This window comes from Carcharodon carcharias, chromosome 4 (assembly GCF_017639515.1).
Source record: "Carcharodon carcharias isolate sCarCar2 chromosome 4, sCarCar2.pri, whole genome shotgun sequence".
In the NCBI taxonomy this organism is placed as follows: Eukaryota; Metazoa; Chordata; class Chondrichthyes; order Lamniformes; family Lamnidae; genus Carcharodon; species Carcharodon carcharias.
The window spans coordinates 200,866,320-200,887,221 of record NC_054470.1 but is presented as its reverse complement, the minus strand read 5'-3'; the positions used below and the strand labels follow the sequence as shown (position 1 = coordinate 200,887,221).

Here is a 20,902-nt window from a genome sequence, read left to right as displayed (position 1 = left end):
CCATCAGCAATAACAATGTGATGCTGGAGAACATACTGCCAAGGAACAGGCCATTCAGCCCCTCAAGTCTGCTCTATCATTTAATAAGATCATGGCTGATCTGATACTAACCTCAAAACTGCATCTCGCCTACCCCTGATATATCAGCCCCTTGTTTACCAAGAATCTATCCACCTCTGCCTTAAAAATATTCAAAGACTCTGCTTCCACCACCTTTTCAGGAGGAGAGTTCCAAGCTCTCAATCCTTAGAAATAATTTCAGCTCATCTCTGTTTTAATTGGGCAGCCCCTTATTTTTAAATAGTGACTCCAAGTTCTAGATTTTCCCACAAGAGGAGACATCCTCTCCACGTCCACCCTGTCAAGGACACTCAGGATCTTATGTGTTTCAATCAAATCGCCCCTTACTCTTCAAACTCCAGCAGATACAAGCCTAGCCTGTCCAACCTTTCCTCAAAAGGCAACCCACCCATTCCAGGTATTAGTCTGGTACACCTTTTCTGAACTGTTTCCAACACATTGCATCCTTCCTTAAATAAGGTGACCAATACTGTACAGGATGTTGACAGCTTTATAAATCCGGGCTCCACAATCACTGGCAATGTCACTTGACGCTGAAATCAACACATGCATCATGAAAGCTGCAGCTGTTGTGTCCAAGTGGAGTAAGAGTGTATGGAGCAACAGCAATGTGACTGAACAAATTGAGAGTCTACTGGGCCTACACCCACAGCACACTCCTCTGCAATGGAGAGAGCTGGACAACATTTGCTATGCAGGAGAAAAGGCTGAACAGTTTCCACCTTCGCTGTCTCAGACTTATCCCCAGCATCTCTTGGCAGGACAAGGTCACCAACTTAGAGGTCCTGAAATATGCTAATTCCATCAGCGTGTACGCATTGCCAAGCCAACAATATCTGCGCTGGCTGTACTGTGAAGTGACCTCCTGGGCATCCATACCTCTGCAACAAAGACACATGGATGTGAGATAGGAAGATGGTGGATATTGACACCAACAACTGGGAGACAGTTGCTGACAGCCATAATCTATGGAAGCTGACTGACCGGAAGGGCATTGGAAAAGGCGAGCAGAAACTAAAAGCTCAGCTGACTGAGAAGCGGGCCCAGAGAAAACAGATGCAGGCGAATCATGCACCTTCTCAACCCGCTGTCGCTGTCTTCGTCCGCAGCAAATGTGGTGGAGATTGCCATATCAGAGTGGAGTTCTCAAGACACACCAGGTGATGCTTTGATCACCATTGTGCAAACCATCACCTAATGAGGTGAAAGGCTCCCACTTTTTCCTAATAAAATCTTCTTCAGCTGGATCCTCAATGTTAACTTTTGCCTAGGCTCCCTATGGGGGATAGCAAGTATAATATAAATCCTGTTTTTGCATCCGTCCACAGGGTCATCACACCTCATCTTCCACAATCTTGCTCTGTCCAACATTATTCAATGATGACTCTGGCTTTGTGTGTAATTCATCTCCTTTAGCACTAACAATGGTGGCACACACTTCAGCCACATTAGCAGCGCAACTAAAACATGATTTTTGATCCAAGCTACTTTTGATAGAATTTTGCATCTTTGCAATTAAAGATTTCATAATTTCTAGCTTTTATCTGTTAAAATAGCCATTGCCAAGAGATTTTAAAATATCTGATATTCTTTAAAAATTAGAAACAGATGTAGTTTATCTAAAAATTGAGGGGAAAACAGGTTTGATTAATCAAAGTTCAGAGCTGCATGGGTCCTTAATGAGCTGCATGAGGTTCCAGAGCTGGAGGCTGCCAATCCCAGGGCTAGTGGATGGATATCTCAGGTGTCATCCACAGCCGGCATGCTGGTAGATGTAGATGGATACATGAATGAGGAACTAATTGTGGCCTTTGTTTTGTGGCTGTTTTATTACAGGAAACAGAAGTTTGCGACAATTATCAGTAGCAATGTGGGGAATTTTAGTTGACATTTTTTTAAAAATTAGATTAGCATTTGAATTAATTTGAAAAATATTGGCACAGTTAGAGGGGTTGATATAGATTACAATGACTGACAGACAGGCCAGTGAAAATGGCCACATATTACCAGCCAGTAGATGAAGGGTATAAGTAAGTTTTCTTTATTGCTTGTGATGAATTGTATGAAGTTGATGAATTTTTGCATAGATTGTTCTTCTCTGCAGAAATGTGAAGGGGTGTCAGTCAAAAGATATTGCACAGAAATCCATAAATTGTGTCTGTCTTGTTTTTCATTATTATTGGCATTTGAGTAACAGCATTGTGGCTCTTCAGATATTGCATTTTTGACTAAGATTTTAAAAATTACTTCTTTATTAAGGTTGCCAACTCCTGCACTAGCCTAAACATCAATTTCCTCATACAATGTGTACTCTAGAGGACACTGCAGCAACTCACCAAAGCTGCTTCAGCAGCATCTCACAAACCCATGACCTTTATCGCTTAGAAAGACAATAGGAGAAAGAGTTTAGGAACACTGACTCCTCCAAATTCTCCTCCATCATACACAGTCCAGACTTGGAACATACATTGCCATTTCTTCCATCATTACTGTGTCAAGTCACTGAACTCACTACTCATTAGCTTTGTGGAAGAGCCACCACCAAACTGCAGTCACTCAAGGAAGTGGCCCACCTTCACCTCATCAGGAACATCTAGGGACAGGCAATAAACTTGCCAGTGACCCTGCACATTCCAATAATGAATATTAAAAACAAATGTTGGCAATTTTGTACTGATGCCAAGTTTCTAGAATAGTGATACTCAAGTAACTCCAGAACATGGTTTTTACTACAAGTGTGCTGACAGTCTTTATTGAACAACCAATGGCAAGAGATCAATATTTTCTGTGTCTTGGATTACCACTCACATCTTACTCACTCAACGCTGAGCCAAAATACTGTTAGAAAGTTAATTTACAGCTCTCAAGTGTGCTATTCTAATTGTGTACTGGCCTGTTATGAAAGACAAACTTACCAGGAGGTTGGAAGACATGTTTTTTATGGAAGCCAACAAAGGCGTTTGCAAGAGCAGGGTCTAGAGGGGATCACATGGCAACACCATCTATTTGGGCATACACAGTGTTGTTAAAGCTGAACTCAACTGCATAAGTTGCCCAATTTGTAAACTCAATAAACGAAGGAACAGCTGTTCCCCTTAGTTGAAGGGTCGGTCACAATGGGGCATAAGGTGAGTGGCAGGAGGTTTAGGGGGGGATGTGAGGAAAAACTTTTTTACCCAGAGGGTGGTGACGGTCTGGAATGCTCTGCCTGGGAGGGTGGTGGAGGCCTCACATCCTTTAAAAAGTACCTGGATGAGCACTTGGCACGTCATAACATTTAAGGCTATGGGCCAAGTGCTGGTAAATGGGATTAGGTAGGTAGCTCAGGTGTTTCTCACGTGCCGGTGCAGACTCGATGGGCCGAAGGGCCTCTTCTGCAATGTGATTCTGTGATTCAATGAACACTGATTCACGCAATGGTGGCAGGGTGTGTCTAGATCATCATGATATAATGCTGCAGTGCAAATATCTATGGCTTCCTTAAGTAGAGCATTGGTGAATGTCAAATGAGCACATGGACACAGCATTGCTATCGATATGCAAGTCCTGTATGGTCCTGCAAATATGAAGGAATCCTTCACTGTGTATATGGAAAACTTGCTCAAAACTGGCTGTAACAATTCACCCATTTGGCCAATTCACACTGTGAAGAACAGGTCATGGATAAGGTAGGGTGTAAAGGGACATCACTTTTGTGTGTCTTCAGCAGGCCATACATATGTGGACACAGCAAGCCCTGAGGACGAACCCTGTCATATATATTACGTGGCATTTCGTACTGTGTATCGAGCAAACCCACGAACAGGCCTAAGGTTGTCACTTTTGGCCGAAAAAGTGGCCAGTCTACCTCAGATTACCCTGGAAGGGCAAGGTAGCTCAAAAAGTTTGAGCAACAGGTGAAGCTAGCTGTTTCACATTACTATAATGCAGTAGCAACATGAGTGGTATTCGCCACTAACAGGATGCTGCCATCAAGCCAAAAAGACGTTCTGCCTATCACACAAATGAGTAATGTGGTATATGAATTTCAGTGCCAGTGTGATGCTAAGCCGTACGTCCCAAGGACTAGGGGATTGTATCAAACAGCATGTCCCTTCCGCTGTTCGCAACGGGCACGGGACAGACTGTACCCAAAACTTATGCTTGCAAAACTTAAACAGTGTCCAACATTAGATGTGATTCCGCAATGGGATAACATTTGCTAAATAACTCTCAGTGTGCTAAAAATTATGCTGATAGCCAATTTAAGATTGTCAGTTGGACTCTCAGTGTGGCACATATTCTTGTACTGCAAGCTACATGTACACACATTGCGCCTGTTTCAGCTAAACAAAATAATTGATAGCCATTAGCTGGTTCATTGCTCAGGATAATGCCTTGACCAGAGTCAAGCTGCTGGTTTAAATTTCAAATAATGCTTGGCAGTTAACTGTCAGTCACCATTAACAGGTGCATTCTCCATGGCAAGGCCTCTACCAGAGTCCACTTGCCAACCAATCAGCACTCTCTTATACAGTATAAGTTGCTTTCTGACATTCGTATCGTTGCGATTATCATGATCAGTGCAAGACAGAAAGCTTCAACAAAATGTCCTTTTTCAGCACATCCAAGCCATACATCATCCTGACTTGAAAGTATATCACTGCTTCCTCACTGTTGCTGGATCAAAATCCTGCAGCTGTCTTCCTAACAGCAATGTGTGCCACCAACAGATAGACTGCAGCTGTTCAAGGCCACCACCACCACCTTTGAGGGCAATTAGTAATGGGCAATAAATGCTAACCTTGCCAATAACACCCAAAGCCTATGAGAGTGTAAAAATCAAAACTGGAAAAATAATAAATGATGATGTAAACCCCGCTGTCCATTCTTAGAAGTTAAAGTAATATCAGAACACAATCAAAAGGTGGCAAGTTAATAAAATACCAGGTACAAATTTGGAAAGATCCCCACATTATCACACACTGATGTCAGCTCAATATGTGTGCAGTTTGTACGTGAGAGTTTATAGTTGCTATAGTAAAAGTCCCCCCTGCCAATCCAATTTGCCTTATTTAATTACTGTACACAAAATTCGACACTAAAAAGCATTCTAACAATATATCAGAAACAAATTACTGAGAAAGTCCAGTTTATTATACAATAAACCTACTCCACCTCATGATCAAAACATATCAAAACATGCTGGAATTAAACAAGCTCATTTTTTAACATTTCAATTACAACCTACAAGAACATATTTATAAAGTGCCTCTAAGATAGTAAAACACCCTAAGGCCCTGCACAGGAGCATTATCAAACAAAATTTGATACCAAAGATGAAGGCGGCTTTTAAGGAGCATCTTCAAGGCAGAAAGAGGCAGAAAGGATTCCAGGGGTTAAGGCCTTGACAACTAGAGGCATGGTGGAGAGATTAAAATCAAGGATGTTCAAGAGGACAGTACCGAAGAAATGGAAATACCTTAGAGGGTTGTGGAGTCCAAGGAAATTAAAGAGGGAGAGACAAGGCCATGGAAAGATTTGAAATCAAGGACGATAATTTTAAAATTGAGTTATATAGGAACACAGGGCTTAGAAGTAGGCCCTTCAAGCTTGTTCTGGCATTCAATAAAATCATGGCTGATCTGGTTGTGGTCTCAACTGCACACTCCTGTCTGCCCCCCATAACCCTTGACTCCCTTGTCTATCAGAAATCTGTCCAACTCTGCCTTGAATAAAATCAATGACCCGTCCTCCACTGGGAAGAAAACTCCAATACTAATGACCCTCAGAAAATAAATTCTCCTGTGAAGAACCTTAGGGTGTTTTACTATGTTAGAACTACTTTATAAGTGTTCTTTTTATAGGTTGTAATTGAAATGTTAAAAAGTGAACTTATTTATTTCCAACATGTTTTGATGTGGTGTACTGAGGTAGCATAGGTTTACTGTATCCTAAACTGGACTTTTCGGTAATTTGTTTCTGATATGTTATTAGAATGCTTTAGTGTTTTTAGTCAGGGAGGTGTTTGTGTAGTGGTATCATCACTAGGCTAGTGATCCAGAGACCCAGAGTAATGCTCTGGGGACCCAGGTTCGAATCCCACCATGGCAGATGGTGAAATCTGCAATTAAAACTCTAATGGCGACCATGAAATCATTGTCAATTATCGTAAAAACTCACCCAGTTCACTAATGTCCTTTAGGGAAGGAAATCTGCCGTCCTTATCTGGTCTGGCCTCCATGTGACTTCAGACCTACAAACGTGGTTGACTCTTAAATGGCCTCTAGAAAACCACTAAGTTCTTAAGGGCAATTAGGGATGGGCAATAATTGCTGGCCTAGCCAGTGACACCCACATTCCATGAATGAAATCAAAAAATGTGAACAGCAGACTTGTTATTCTTAAGCTGTATCCCCTAGCTCTAGTCTCTCCCAAAAGTAGAAACATCCTCCCAGTATCCACCCCATCCAGTTCCATGGATATGTTTCAATAAAATCACCTCTCATACGTCTGAACTCCAATGGGTATAGGCCCAACCTATTCAACCTTTCTTCTGTACCTTTATATTCTATTTCACTTACAATAAATGCCAATATCCCATTTGCCTTCCTAATCACTTGGTCTACCTACATGCTAACTTTTTTGATTCATGTACCAGGACACCCAGATCCCACTGTACCACTGAGTTCTCCATTTAAATAATACACTTTAGTCTTCCTGACAAAATGGACAAGTTCACATTTTCCCACATTATACTCCATCTACAAAATTTTTGCCCATTCACTTAACCTGTCTATATTGCTTTGCAGACTTTCTACCTCCTTTTGACAACTTACTATCTTGGCATCGGCAAAATTTAGCTACCATTCATTCAGTGCCTTCAAATAATTAACGACATCGATTGTAAATAGCTGTTGCTTAACCAGGAGCCAATGTAGGTCAGCAAGCACAGGGGTGATGGATAATAGAACTTGGCGCAAGTTAGGATACAGGTAGCAGAGTTGTTGATGATCTCATAGGGGTACAATGTGAGAGACCTTCCAGGAATGCAGTGGAAGAGTCAGGCCTAAAAGTAACAAAGACACGATGAAAGTTTTAGCAACATATAGGTTGAGGCAAGGGCAGAGTTTTGTGATGTTATAGAAATGGAAATAGGTGGTCTTCGTGATGGTGCAGATGTGGTTAGAAGTTCATCTTGGGGTTATTCAGTTTAAGAGCGGTATGTTTCAGCCTCAGACAGTTGCCAGGAAGATGGACAGAGTTGGTGGCTGGGAATGGAGTTTTTGCTGATGATCAACAACAATAGCTCTGGTTTTCCGTGTTTAGTTGGAGGAAATTTCTTCTCATCCAATACTGGACGTCTGACAAACAACCTGATAATTTAGAAACAGTGAAGCGGTCAAAAGAGATGAAATTGAGGTGGAGCAGGGGCCATCAGCATTCATGTAAAAGCTAATGCTGTGCTTTCAGATGGTATCACTGAGGGGCAGCATGTAGGTGAAAAATAGGAAGGGACCAAGGATAAATCCTTTACAACACCAGGAGTAATGGTGCAAAAGGGAGAACAGAAATCACTGCAGGTGATTCTCTGGACACAAATAAGAATGGGTTTAGGTGAGGGCAGTTCCACCCAGCTGGACAACAGTGGGGAGGCGCAGGAGGAACGCTGGTGCAGTCAACTGTGTCAAAGATTGTAGACAGAACGAAAAGGATGTTGAAGAATCATTTACCTTTGTGTCAAGATCATATAAGATGTCACTTGTGTTTGATAAGATCAGTTTCAGTACTGTGTAAGAGGACCCGATTGGAGGGTGGTTCCAGGAAAAATGGAATGGGTTTGGGAGGCAACAACACATTCCAAGGACTTTGGAGAGAAAGGGGAGTTGGAGATGTAGTGCTAGTTTGCAAAAGCAATGGGATCAAGGTTTAGCTTGTTGATGAGTGTGATGATGCCGGCATTTATGAAAATGGGGAAAGTACTTGAGGAGAGAGAACCATTAACAATATCAGCTGACATGGGAGCCAGGAAGAGAGCTCAGCAGTTTAAGTGTGGTTAGTTTCAAGGGAGCAGCTGGTGAGTTTCATGGCCAACGACATGTTTGAGGGCAGATAGGAGAGAAATTAGTGAAAGATGAGAGTGCAGGGCTGGACAGGGGGGTCCTTGAGGAAGTGTGGACTAGGGGGATGGGAGGGAAGCTGTTGAGGCAGCTGACCAGGTTGTCTCAATCTTAGTGATTGAAATCCACGAGTTCCTGACACTTATTGTTGGAGGCAAGAGTGCAGGTGGCAGCTTGCAGTAGTAACTAGGGGTTATCTTTGCATTCTAGGATCATCCTAGAAGATTAAGCAGTTTTATCAGACAAGAACACTAGAGGCTTAGTGCTTTATATGGTACAACAGTTACACAAAACCATCTTTACCCTATGCCAAAATCAGTAATTGGCATGAGAACTACCAGGTGATTGTTCTTTTTTCATTATTCCCTTAGGACAGTAGTAAATAAAACTATCCTTATTAACGTATCGGTTAAAAATCCTTGCTTCTGCCTTATTTTAAAACCAGCTCTGTGCTAATAGAAAAACGGTTCAATAGCGAAGAGACTGCAGCAAATTGCAATGCGGAAATGTCTAGATGACAAAGCGAACTGGAGCCCGTTTCTTCAACTTTTGTTTACATGTGACTATAGATGAGAACAATGAGCAGACGATGGGGTTATTGCAAAATGGGTGACATTCAATCAGGCCTGCTGGAGAAAGGAGCAGTTCGGTCATAACACAGCAATGTGTTATAAAGAATAAAAAGGAACTGAGTAGCAGCCGCTACTCGCAACGCAGGAATCTTCAGAAATAACATTTGAGCCGGAAAAGGACAAACCCGCAACGAACTGACCACCCTCATGACCAAAAAAAGGTACAGGGCCTGGGTTCCCCCGCTCTTGATTCAGGGCCGAAAGTCTGAGCACGAAGCCCCGGCCTCGCGTCTCTCGCACAACCCCAAGGAAGCCAGTAAAGAGCCGGGGCTGCTGGAGCTGCAGCTTGCCGGTACCTCCCCTCAGGACGTGGCCGCTTCAAAAAAAATCATCCACCCATCATCCTCCTCTCTCCACCCATAGGGAAAAAGGCAGTAAACTTTAATACAGAAAAATACATAGAAACTGCCGCCACTTCCCTCAAAACTGAAAATACATTTTATATATACAAACAAATCACTGAAAGCTTCATATGCAGGCAAATTAATGCAGAATGACAGACAGAGCAGGTGGCTCTGTGGCAGAGAGATGGAACAAAATTAAAGCTAGCACTGGGACTGATTGATGGAGCAGGGTCCATAATGGCGCCTAGGCATTGAGACACAAAAAAACCAGGCTCCAGTATTGAGGAATTTTAGAGACACTGAACTGGGAGACCCCGCACGCGCCCCACTGGCACCGGGAGACCCCGCACGCGCCCCACTGGCACCGGGAGACCCCGCACGCGCCCCACTGGCACCGGGAGACCCCGCACGCGCCCCACTGGCACCGGGAGACAAATCCTTTTTTTCTCAACCAGCATGGACTATGCATTAGATGACATGTCACACTATCACCCCGCACCATTGTGGGTCTGAAACAAAGCAATGCAGTGGTATTAAGAGAAGCTACCCATTCCCTGTAGTCGTGGCAGAGACAGATTTGGGGTGGTATGATAGTTCACAGCTCCTTTAATCAAAAGTCACTATTCTGGACAGGGAAAATCGTTTCTTGTTTCATTGCTGAGCAGGCAGAGGGCAACTTTAAGTAACCATTCACCTGAAATAGGTGGTTATGGTACCTGAAAGGTCTTACTCAGTTTGCCAAGAATGGGATAACTGCGAGGGATGGGATTGGGATAGGATGGTCCTTGCTCAGAATGGCTATTGAAGTAGGTGGGAGATTATTTCACTTGCAGGGGGGTTGCGGGGCTGAGGTTACAATGGCACAATGATGGAGAGGAATACAGATGAGATGTGACAAGTGGTGAAAGGGGATTCAAGGATACGAGGGATCTAGAACACGTGAGTCACAGCCTCAGGTTGAGGGGTTGTCCATTTAGGACTGAGATGAGGAGAAATTTCTTCACTGAAAGATTTGTGAATCTTTGGTGTTCTCCATCCAGAGAGCTGTGGATGCTCAGTTGATGAATATGTTCAAGGCTGAGATCGATAGATGTTTGGAGGTAGTGTGCAAAAGTGGAATCAAAGGTCAGCCATGATCTTTTCTGAACAACAGAGTAGGCTCAAAGGACTAAATGGCCAACTCCTGCTCCTATTTCTGATGTTCTTATATGACACTACAGGAAATGGGTGAGTCACGGAGAGAAGACCAGTGGGGTAATGATAGCCCTTGCCCAGAATGGTGCTGCAGTGGGTTGGGATATGATGTCATTGAGAGGGAGCAGAGCAGTGGCTTTCATACAGAGTGGCCAAAATAACCACTTAGGACTGAGTTAAGAATAAGAGGTCCCTCTTAAAATTGAGATGAGATTTTTTTTCTCTCAGAGGGTCTTTGGAATTCTCTTTGCCAGACTGAACTGAATGGTGGAGTGGGGTCGAGGAGCCGTGTGGTCTATTCTTATTTCTTGTGCTCGTGCACCCTCGACCTCTAAGCACCTGTCCTGGCTCTCTCCCCGCCCCCCTCCTCTTCCTGTCTCCCGTCTTAGGCCCCCCCACACCTCTCACTCCATAACTCCCACTCCTCCTGCACGCCCCCCCCGCGTCTCCCCCAACTCTCCCTCCATATCTCCCCCTCCTCCTGCCCCCCGCGTCTCCCCTAACTCCCACTCCTCCTGCCCCCCCGCGTCTCCCCCAACTCTCCCTCCATATCTCCCCCTCCTCCTGCCCCCCGCGTCTCCCCTAATTCCCCCTCCTCCTGCCGCCCCCCCGTCTCCCCCAACTCTCCCTCCATATCTCCCCCTCCTCCTGCCGCCCCCCCGTCTCCCCCAACTCTCCCTCCATATCTCCCCCTCCTCCTGCCGCCCCCCGTCTCCCCCAACTCTCCCCCTCCTCCTGCCCCCGCGTCTCCCCTAACTCCCCCTCCTCCTGCCCCCCCCACCGTCTCCCCTTCCTCCTGCCCCCCCACCGTCTCCCCTTCCTCCTGCCCCCCCACCGTCTCCCCTTCCTCCTGCCCCCCCACCGTCTCCCCTTCCTCCTGCCCCCCCACCGTCTCCCCTTCCTCCTGCCCCCCCACCGTCTCCCCTTCCTCCTGCCCCCCCACCGTCTCCCCTTCCTCCTGCCCCCCCACCGTCTCCCCTTCCTCCTGCCCCCCCACCGTCTCCCCTTCCTCCTGCCCCCCCACCGTCTCCCCTTCCTCCTGCCCCCCCACCGTCTCCCCTTCCTCCTGCCCCCCCACCGTCTCCCCTTCCTCCTGCCCCCCCACCGTCTCCCCTTCCTCCTGCCCCCCCACCGTCTCCCCTTCCTCCTGCCCCCCCACCGTCTCCCCTTCCTCCTGCCCCCCCACCGTCTCCCCTTCCTCCTGCCCCCCCACCGTCTCCCCTTCCTCCTGCCCCCCCACCGTCTCCCCTTCCTCCTGCCCCCCCACCGTCTCCCCTTCCTCCTGCCCCCCCACCGTCTCCCCTTCCTCCTGCCCCCCCACCGTCTCCCCTTCCTCCTGCCCCCCCACCGTCTCCCCTTCCTCCTGCCCCCCCACCGTCTCCCCTTCCTCCTGCCCCCCCACCGTCTCCCCTTCCTCCTGCCCCCCCACCGTCTCCCCTTCCTCCTGCCCCCCCACCGTCTCCCCCTCCTCCTACCACCCCACCTTCTCCCCTCCTCCTACCACCCCACCTTCTCCCCTCCTCCTACCACCCCACCTTCTCCCCTCCTCCTACCACCCCACCTTCTCCCCTCCTCCTACCACCCCACCTTCTCCCCTCCTCCTACCACCCCCGCGTCTCCCCTTCCTCCTGCCCCCACCGTCTCCCCTTCCTCCTGCCCCCCCCGTCTCCCCTTCCTCCTGCCCCCCCGTCTCCCCTTCCTCCTGCCCCACCGTCTCCCCTTCCTCCTGCCCCCCCACCGTCTCCCCTTCCTCCTGCCCCCCCACCGTCTCCCCTTCCTCCTGCCCCCCCCGCGTCTCCCCTTCCTCCTGCCCCCCCACCGTCTCCCCTTCCTCCTGCCCCCCCACCGTCTCCCCTTCCTCCTGCCCCCCCACCGTCTCCCCTTCCTCCTGCCCCCCCACCGTCTCCCCTTCCTCCTGCCCCCCCACCGTCTCCCCTTCCTCCTGCCCCCCCACCGTCTCCCCTTCCTCCTGCCCCCCCACCGTCTCCCCTTCCTCCTGCCCCCCCACCGTCTCCCCTTCCTCCTGCCCCCCCACCGTCTCCCCTTCCTCCTGCCCCCCCACCGTCTCCCCTTCCTCCTGCCCCCCCACCGTCTCCCCTTCCTCCTGCCCCCCCACCGTCTCCCCTTCCTCCTGCCCCCCCACCGTCTCCCCTTCCTCCTGCCCCCCCACCGTCTCCCCTTCCTCCTGCCCCCCCACCGTCTCCCCTTCCTCCTGCCCCCCCACCGTCTCCCCTTCCTCCTGCCCCCCCACCGTCTCCCCTTCCTCCTGCCCCCCCACCGTCTCCCCTTCCTCCTGCCCCCCCACCGTCTCCCCTTCCTCCTGCCCCCCCACCGTCTCCCCTTCCTCCTGCCCCCCCCCGTCTCCCCTTCCTCCTGCCCCCCCACCGTCTCCCCTTCCTCCTGCCCCCCCACCGTCTCCCCTTCCTCCTGCCCCCCCACCGTCTCCCCTTCCTCCTGCCCCCCCACCGTCTCCCCTTCCTCCTGCCCCCCCACCGTCTCCCCTTCCTCCTGCCCCCCCACCGTCTCCCCTTCCTCCTGCCCCCCCACCGTCTCCCCTTCCTGCTCCCCCCCACCCAGTCTCCCCCCTCCTGCCCCCCCCACCCAGTCTCCCCCCAACTCTTCCTCCATAACTCCCCCTCCTCCTGCCCCCCGCGTCTCCCCCCTCCCATAACTCCCTCCCCTCCTGCTCCCCCCGCCCCGTCCCCCATCTCTCCCTCCATAAGTCTCTCTTGCTCCTGCCCCTCCCCCTCCTCTCCGACCAGTCCGTGCCTGGGTGGCGGGGAAAGGGACGAAACCACAAACACAAGAGGAAGGGGGGGGGGGTGGGGTGGGGGGAAGAGTTTGAAGATTCCGCGCGCACCCCCCCACTCCCCTCCCCTCCCCTCCCCCTTCACAGGACCACCGCAACACCCCAACTCCCCCCGCCCCTCCCCCCCCCCCCCCCCCCGCTCCACTCCAGAAGGGAGTCAATGGTATCGCCTCCCCCCCGCGAGCCCCCAACGGCCGGAGCTCGTGCCCCGGGAGCCGTTAGTGTTTGAAAAAGACTGGCGCCCTCAGGCTGAATGAATCGGGAGCTGGAAGGCGGCGAGAGAGAGAGAGAGAGAGAGAGAGAGGGAGGGAGAGAAAAAACTTCCCTCTCCTCTTCCTCCACCCCCACCACAAAAGTTCAAGCCTTCTTCCTCACACACTTCGATCGGTGGTGGTGGCGGCGACGACTTTGCCCTCACATCTTATCGCAAAACCTTTTCCACGATTCACTTAGTTCCCGATTCAGTGCGGCAGGTTTTTCCCCCCCCCCCCCCTCCCCCTCCCTCCCCCCCCGGTCCCTCTTACCTCGGGACAGATCGAGCGGCACGTTCTCCTCCCCGCTATCATTCCGTCCTGCAGATGTAGATCCAACAATCGAAAAATACGTGAAGGAGAAAAAAGGGGGAGGGGGAAGGAAGGAGAAAAAAAAAACACACACGGTTAAGGATGGTCCCCGTTAACGCTGCGGGTAAGTCATACATTTTATTATTTCCAATAAACAAACAACAGACTTTGAGGCGGCCGTTATTAAAGGTATGAGCCTCGTTGTTGTTGTTATTGTTGCGGAGGTTTCTTGTTTGTTTGGTTTTTTTTGGGGGGGGGGGTGGGCGCGCGCGCGCGCGCGCCCGGGGGGTCTGATCATCAGCCGGCTCACGTTACCTCGGATACGGAGGCTTCTCACGGAGCGGCCGCGGATGCTGACCGCCATGTTCGCGGACTCTCGCCTCTTCTGCTGCCCCCGCTGATCCCGGCCGGGACCGCACAAAAAAACACCGGAAGCGCCGGCTTGCTCTCGCGAGAAGATGGACGGCCCCTCATCAATGAATGGGGGCAGGTCCGAAGCGGGTAAGGGAAGGGAAAGGAAGGGAAGGGAAGGGAAGGGGGGGGGGGGGGGGGGGGGGCGGGGCGAGCGGATGTGACTGACAGGGTAGTAGGGGCGGGGGCGGATCTGTGATTGGCTGGGCAGGGGGGCGGGGCTGCGATTGCCTTTGGGGGGGGTGGGGCTAGCGGAGACAGCTGGGAGCAGCAGTTACTGACCCAAAAAACGCAAACAAAATACTGAGGAATCCCGGAATATGCTGGGAAATGCTCAGCAGCTTATTTTTTTTTTAAAAATAAAAACGTATTCGTTCACGGGGTGTGGGTTAGGTCAGTATTTATCGCCCATCTCTCATTGCCCTTGAGAAGGTGGTGGTGAGCCACCTTTTTGAACTGCTGCAGTTCATGGGGTGTGGGAACACCCACAGTGCCGTTTGGGGTGGGAGTGAGGGGGGAGTAGGTGAAGTCCCAGGATTTTTACCCACTTGACAGTGAGAGAATAGCGATATGGTTCCAAGTCAGATATAAGAACAAAAAAACTTCTGATGCTGGAAATCCAAACCAAAATCAGAAATACCTGGAAAAACTCAGCAGGTCTGGCAGCATCGGCGGAGAAGAGCAGAGTCCTCATGACCCTTCAACAGAACTAAGTAAAAATAGGAAAGGAGTGAAATATAAGCTGGTTTAAGTGGGGGGAGGGGGGGGGGGGTTGTTGGGACAAGCAAGCAGTGATAGGAGGAGAGACAGGATGGTGCATGGCAGCAGTCCTATGCATCTGCTGCCCTTTCTTCCTAGGTGGTAGAGGTTGCAGATTTGGAACGTGCTGTCAAAGGAGCCTTGGTGAGCTGCTGCGGTGCATCTTGTAGCTGGGACACACAGCGCGTCAGAGGTGGAGGGATTGAATGATTAAGATGGTCAGAGGTACCAATCAAGTGGCTCTGAAGAAGGGTCATATGGACTCGAAACGTTAACTATGTTTGTCTCTCCACAGATGCTGCTGGGCCTGCTGAGTTTTTGCAGCATTTTCTGTTGTTGTTTCAGATTGCCAGCATTCACAGTATTTTGCTTTTACCAATCAAATAGGCTGGATTGTCCTCGATGGTGACCTTGAGTGTTGTTAGAGCTTCGCTCATCCAGGCAATAGAGAGTATTCCATCACCCCCCTGACTTGTGCTTTGTAGATGGTGGACAGGCTTTGGGAGTCAGGAGGTGAGTTACTCGCAGCAGAGGTTCAAGCCTCTGACCTGCTCTTGTAGCCACAGTGTTTATATGGCTGGTGCGGTTCAGCTTCTGGTCAATTGTAACCCCCATGATGTTGATATTGGGGGCTCTTGTAGCAGCTGTGGGAGGGGAAACAGATTTAAGGCTTTGGACTGAATATAACTGACCCTTCAGCTGAAAGGCATTATTAAATCTGCTTCCACCATCCTTTCAGGTTGTGCATTCCAAAAATTGTGTAAAAGAACTCATCATCTCTCTGGGTCTTTTGCCAATCACCTTAAATCTGTGACCTTTGATTACTAATCCTCCTGTCAATGGAAACAGTAATTTTCCACTCATGTTAACTCTGTTTCTAATAGTCACTTGGTAGTACAGAATTGAATATTGCTGAAAAGAGTGATGTTGCTGAAACTTTCCATCTTACACTCCTTAGAATAAACACAATGTCAAATTTCAAACGTTCGTTACAATTTAAACTACAGGATAGAAGGATGCTGATTGGTTGGCAAGCTGATTTTGATTGGCCGAAACAAAATGTCTGCTGTTAGATGTGGTTCCATGCTTGGGTAGCACTTGCTGAACAATTCTGACTGCGCTAATAACACTAACAACCAATTTAAGATAATCGGTGGAGCTCGTAACCTGATTCATTTACACTTGCTGGAAGCAACATACATTCAAATGTGGGGACCCATTCTCCTCAAACAAAAGGAATGCATTCAAGCCTTGTGGCTTTTTTGAATTATCCAGGAGTTGGGGAATCTATAGTTGCTTTCCCCATGTCAACACCTCAGACAATCAGAGTCTCGCCAACCAATCAGCACCCCTTTCCTCCTAGTATACGTTGTTGTGATTGTTTGAAATTTGGCATTCTTGTGTTTGTCCTAATAATTGCAAGATGAACAGCTCTGGCAACATGACTCTCTTTTCAGCAATGTTGAAGTTTTGTATTACGAAGCAACTGTTAGAAACAGAGTTAACATTTCGAGTGGAAAATGACACTTTTGTTTCCACTCATAGGAGGGCTGGTAATCAGAGGACACAGATTCAAGGTGATTGACAGAAGCCCCAGAAAGAAGATGAGTTATTTTACACAGTGAATTGTTATGATCTGCAATGCACAGCCTGAAAGGATGGTGGAGCAGATTCAATAATAACTTTCAACTGAAAAAGAGTTGTATTCAATTCAGAACCTTAACCCTTGTTTCTCCCCCTACTGATAGTGCCAGACCTGCTGAGTATTTCCAGCACTTTGCTTTACTCTTCCCCACCTTGCAGCAGCTCGCAGCACTGCCCGCCCCCTGCAGGCCATTTGGCCATACCCAGTCTGGAAGCCCCATTCATTCCCTGCCCCATCCCACCCTAATCGTGCCTCTAGCTGTTAGTAGAATCTCATAGCACAGAAGGAAAGCCCTTGAGCTGAACTTTGAATAGAAAGGAACAACCTGTATTTATTTACATAGATCCTTTCTTGACTTTAGGGGATTCCAAAGTGCTTTATACAGCTCATTAAGTACTTCTTAAAGTGTTGTCACTGCTGTAATATAGAATTTTAATGGCACAGAAGGAGGATGTTCGGTCCATCAAGTCTATGCCAGCTTTCAGTAATCCAGTCAGTCCCATACCCCTTACTGCATCCCTGAGGCCTGCAGTTGACATACAAGGTTATCCAGAAGTATTTTATAAGCATCATGAGTGAATAAAAAATATATAAATAATAAAAAGGTAGTGAAAGAAAGTGTGGAACTGATTAACGATGAAAAAGGAGATCTTGTGCAGTCACAAAGCCAGCAGAGTACTAAATGAATACTTTGCATTTGTCTTTACTGGAGACACCAGTCAATGAGAGTAAACAGGCAGGTGCAGCAAGCAATTAGGAAGGCAAATGATATGTTGCCCTTCATTGCAAGAGGATTTGAATTCAGAAGTAGGGATGTCTTACTGCAGTTATACAGGGTCTTGGTGAAACCACACCTGGAGTATTGTGTGCCATTTTGGTCTTCCTACCTAAGAAAGGATATGCCTGCAATTGAGGGAGTGCAGCGAAGGTTCACTAGGCTTCCAGGAATGGCAGGACTGTCATATGAGGAGAGATTGGTTCGACTGGGCCTGTATTCACTAGAGTTTAGAAAAATGAGAGGGAATCTGAATGAAACATATAAAATTCTAACAGGGCTAAACAGACTAGATGAGGGTGGGATATTTCCCCTGGTTAGGGATTCTAGAACCCTGGGGCCACAGTCTCAGGATATGGGGCAGGCCATTTAGGACTGAGATGAAAAATTTCTTCACTCAGAGGGTGGTCAACCTGTGGAATTCTCTACCACAGAAGGCTGTGGAGGTTGGTCACTGAGTATATTCAAAAAAGAAATTGATAAATTTTTGCATGTTAGGGGCATCAAGGGGTATGGAGAGAAAGCAGGAATATGGCGTTGAGATAGAGGATCAGCCATGATAATATTGAATGGCAGAGCAAGTTCAAAGGGCTGAATGGCCTACTCCTGCTCCTAGTTTCTACGTTTCTATCAGGACCTCTATTCTTGATGTTTATTAATATCCTGGACTCTAATTTAGAGGGAAGAATTTCTAAGTATGAAGATAATACAAAAAAACAATGTGGAGAATGGCAGAAGACCTCAAGTGGACCTAGACTGGTAAAATGGGCAGACACATGGCTGATGAAATATAACATTTCACATTACTTGGATTAAGATGTGGTGGATGATGTGTGCCAGGTGGACCAAGTCCACAAGTGAAACTTGGCCATGCTATCACAACGATTTTGCAATTTACATGTGTTACAAGAAGATGGGTGCACTCAATTCAGCAACAACCCAGTATGGCACCAAGGAGCCCTAACAAAACCGTAGGTGATGGCATAGTGGTATTGTCACTGGACGGGTAATGCGCTGGGGACGCGGGTTTGAATCCCGCCACGGCAGATGGTGGGATTTAAATTCAATAAAAATCTGGAATTAAAAGGCTAATGTTGACCAATGAAATGATTGTCATTTGTTGTAAAACTCCATTGGGTTCACTAATATCCTTTAAGGAAGGAAATCTGTCGTCCTTACCTGGCCTGGCCTACATGTGACTCCTGACCCACAGCGATGTGGTTGACTCTTAAATACCCTCTGAAAGGCCGAACAAGCCACTCAGTTGTATCAAACCACTACAAAGTCACAAAAAAGGAATGAAACTGGACGGACCATCTGGCATCGACATAGGCACCAGAAATGACAACAGCAATCTCAGCCCTGTCGATGCTGCAAAGTCCTCATTACTAACATCTGGGGGCTAGTCAAGCAACTGCCTGATATAGTCATTCTCACGGAATCATACCTTAGAGATAATGTCCCAGACACCACCATCACCAGTCCTGGGTATGTCCTGTCCCACTGGCAGGACAGGCCCAGCAGAGATGGTAGTATAGTGGTATATAGTCGGGAGGGAGTAGCCCTGGGTCATCAACATTGACTCCGGACTCCAAGAAGTCTCATGGGATCGGATCAAAGATGGGCAAGGAAACCACCTGCTGATTACCACATACCACCCTCCCTCAGCTGATGAATCAGTGCTCCTCCATGTTAAACATCATTTGGAGGAAGCATTAAGGGTGGCAAGGGCGCAGAACGTTCTCTGGTTGGGGCACTTTAATATCCATCACTAATGGTGGTTCAGTAGCACCACTGTTGGCCGAGTCCTAAATGACACAGCTGCTAGACTGGGACTGCGGCAGGTGCTGAGGGAACCAACAAGAGGGAAAAACATACTGTACCTCATCCTCACCAACCTGCATATGTCCATGACTGTAGAATTTGTGGATTGATTGGCACCACATCCACAAACGTTCACTCCCTCCACCACTGACGCACAGTGGCAGCAATGTGTACCAGCTACAAGATGCACTCCTTAGACAGCACCTTCCAAACAAATGACCATTACCACCTAGTAAGACAAAGGCAGCAGATAGGTGGGAACACCACCACCTGGAGGTTCTCCTCCAATTAACTCACCATCCTGATTTGGAAATATATCGCTGTTCCTTCAGTGTCGCTGGAATCCTGGAACTCCCTTCCTAGCAGCACCATGGGCTGCAGCGGCTTAAGAAGGCAGCGCACCACCATCTTCTCAAGGGCAACTAGGGATGGGCAATAAATACTGGCCCAGCCAGCGAAGGCCACATCCGTGAATGAATCATTTTTAAAAAGTCATCTCAGCTCCAGGACATCACGGCAGGGTATTGTATTCAGCCCAACCATCTTCAGCTGCTTCATCAGTGACATTCTTCCATCATAAGGTCAGAATGGGATCTTTGCTGATGATGTTCGCTGATGATTGCGCAATGTTCAGCGCCATTTGCAACTCCTCAGATACTGAGCGCTGGCCTTGACTCTCCCTCCTCCCCCCTGCCGGCACAGGTAGCGCTGAGCACTATGACTCGCATCCTATGCTGGGTGGTCCTTAATTGGCCCATCTGCGTAAAATGGCAGTGCGGAGCCGACCGCAGGCCGTGGTCAGATCCACAACCTTTCCTGCCGAGCCCACCTGCTGACAGAAGAATTCAGACATAGGAATCCTGCGACGAGTAACTCGCCAAGCCTGTCCGCCGTGTACAAGATACAACTCAGGAGTGTGATGGAATATTCCCCATTTGCCTGGATGTGTGCAGCTCCCACAATACTCAAGAAACTTGACACCATCCAGGACAAAGCAGCCGCTTGATTGGCACCACATCCACAAACATTCACTCTCTCCACCACCGACGCATAGTAGCAGCAGTGTGTACCATCTACAAGATGCACTGCAGGAATTCACCAAGGTTCCTTAGACAACACCTTCCAAACCCACAGCCGCTACCCTCTGGAAGGACAAGCGCAGCAAATACATGATACTGCTAACATCTGGAAGTTCCCCTCCCAAGCCACTCACCACCCTGACTTGGAAATATATCGCTGTTCCTTCAATGCCTCTGGGTCAAAATCCTGGAACTCTCTTCTTAACAGCACTGTAAGTGTACCTACACCACATGGACTGCAGCGGTTCATGAAGGCAGCTCACCACCACCATCTCAAGGGTAACTAGGGATGGGCAATAAATGCTGGCCGAGCCAGTGAAGTTCACATCCCGTGAATGAATAAAAAATAAAATATGAGTCCACTGTGACATTTAGAGATTTCAAAAATTAAATTCAGGTATTTATTAACAAAAGAAAAGATTTCAAGCACATGCACAAGACTACAATTACTACTATAATAAATCCTAAAATTCCTAATTAACCTGACTCCTAATTACACACTCCCTTTAAGACAACAGTCCAAAATAGATTATAAATTTAAAAAACAAGCCAACAAGTTACCACAATATCCACTTGACAGTGGAATTCCAAAAGCTTGTCTCCAGCTTTAGTTACTGGACACAGCAGACTTATGCACAAATGGTTGCAGGCTTCCCGAAGGCTGTATCACACTGCTTTTAGGTCACA

The 20,902-nt window shown here is 48.3% G+C and overlaps 1 protein-coding gene across 3 annotated transcripts in view; it reads right to left on the bottom strand.

The window, feature by feature from the left end:
* Positions 1-14,150, bottom strand: part of rictora (RPTOR independent companion of MTOR, complex 2 a) — a 232,197-nt gene extending 218,047 nt beyond the window's left edge. For 2 of the 3 annotated variants that reach the window (XM_041186005.1, XM_041186006.1), the window contains exons 1-2: positions 14,038-14,144; positions 13,684-13,731 (exon numbers count right to left, since the gene is read on the bottom strand). In XM_041186005.1, the coding sequence (XP_041041939.1) occupies positions 13,684-13,731; positions 14,038-14,086 (97 nt within the window). In that variant the 5' untranslated portion in view covers positions 14,087-14,144. Of the gene's footprint in view, positions 1-13,683; positions 13,732-14,037 lie in introns of all 3 variants that reach the window. The other variant, XM_041186007.1, reaches the window with a different exon arrangement.
* Between the last annotated feature and the right edge of the window lie 6,752 nt (positions 14,151-20,902).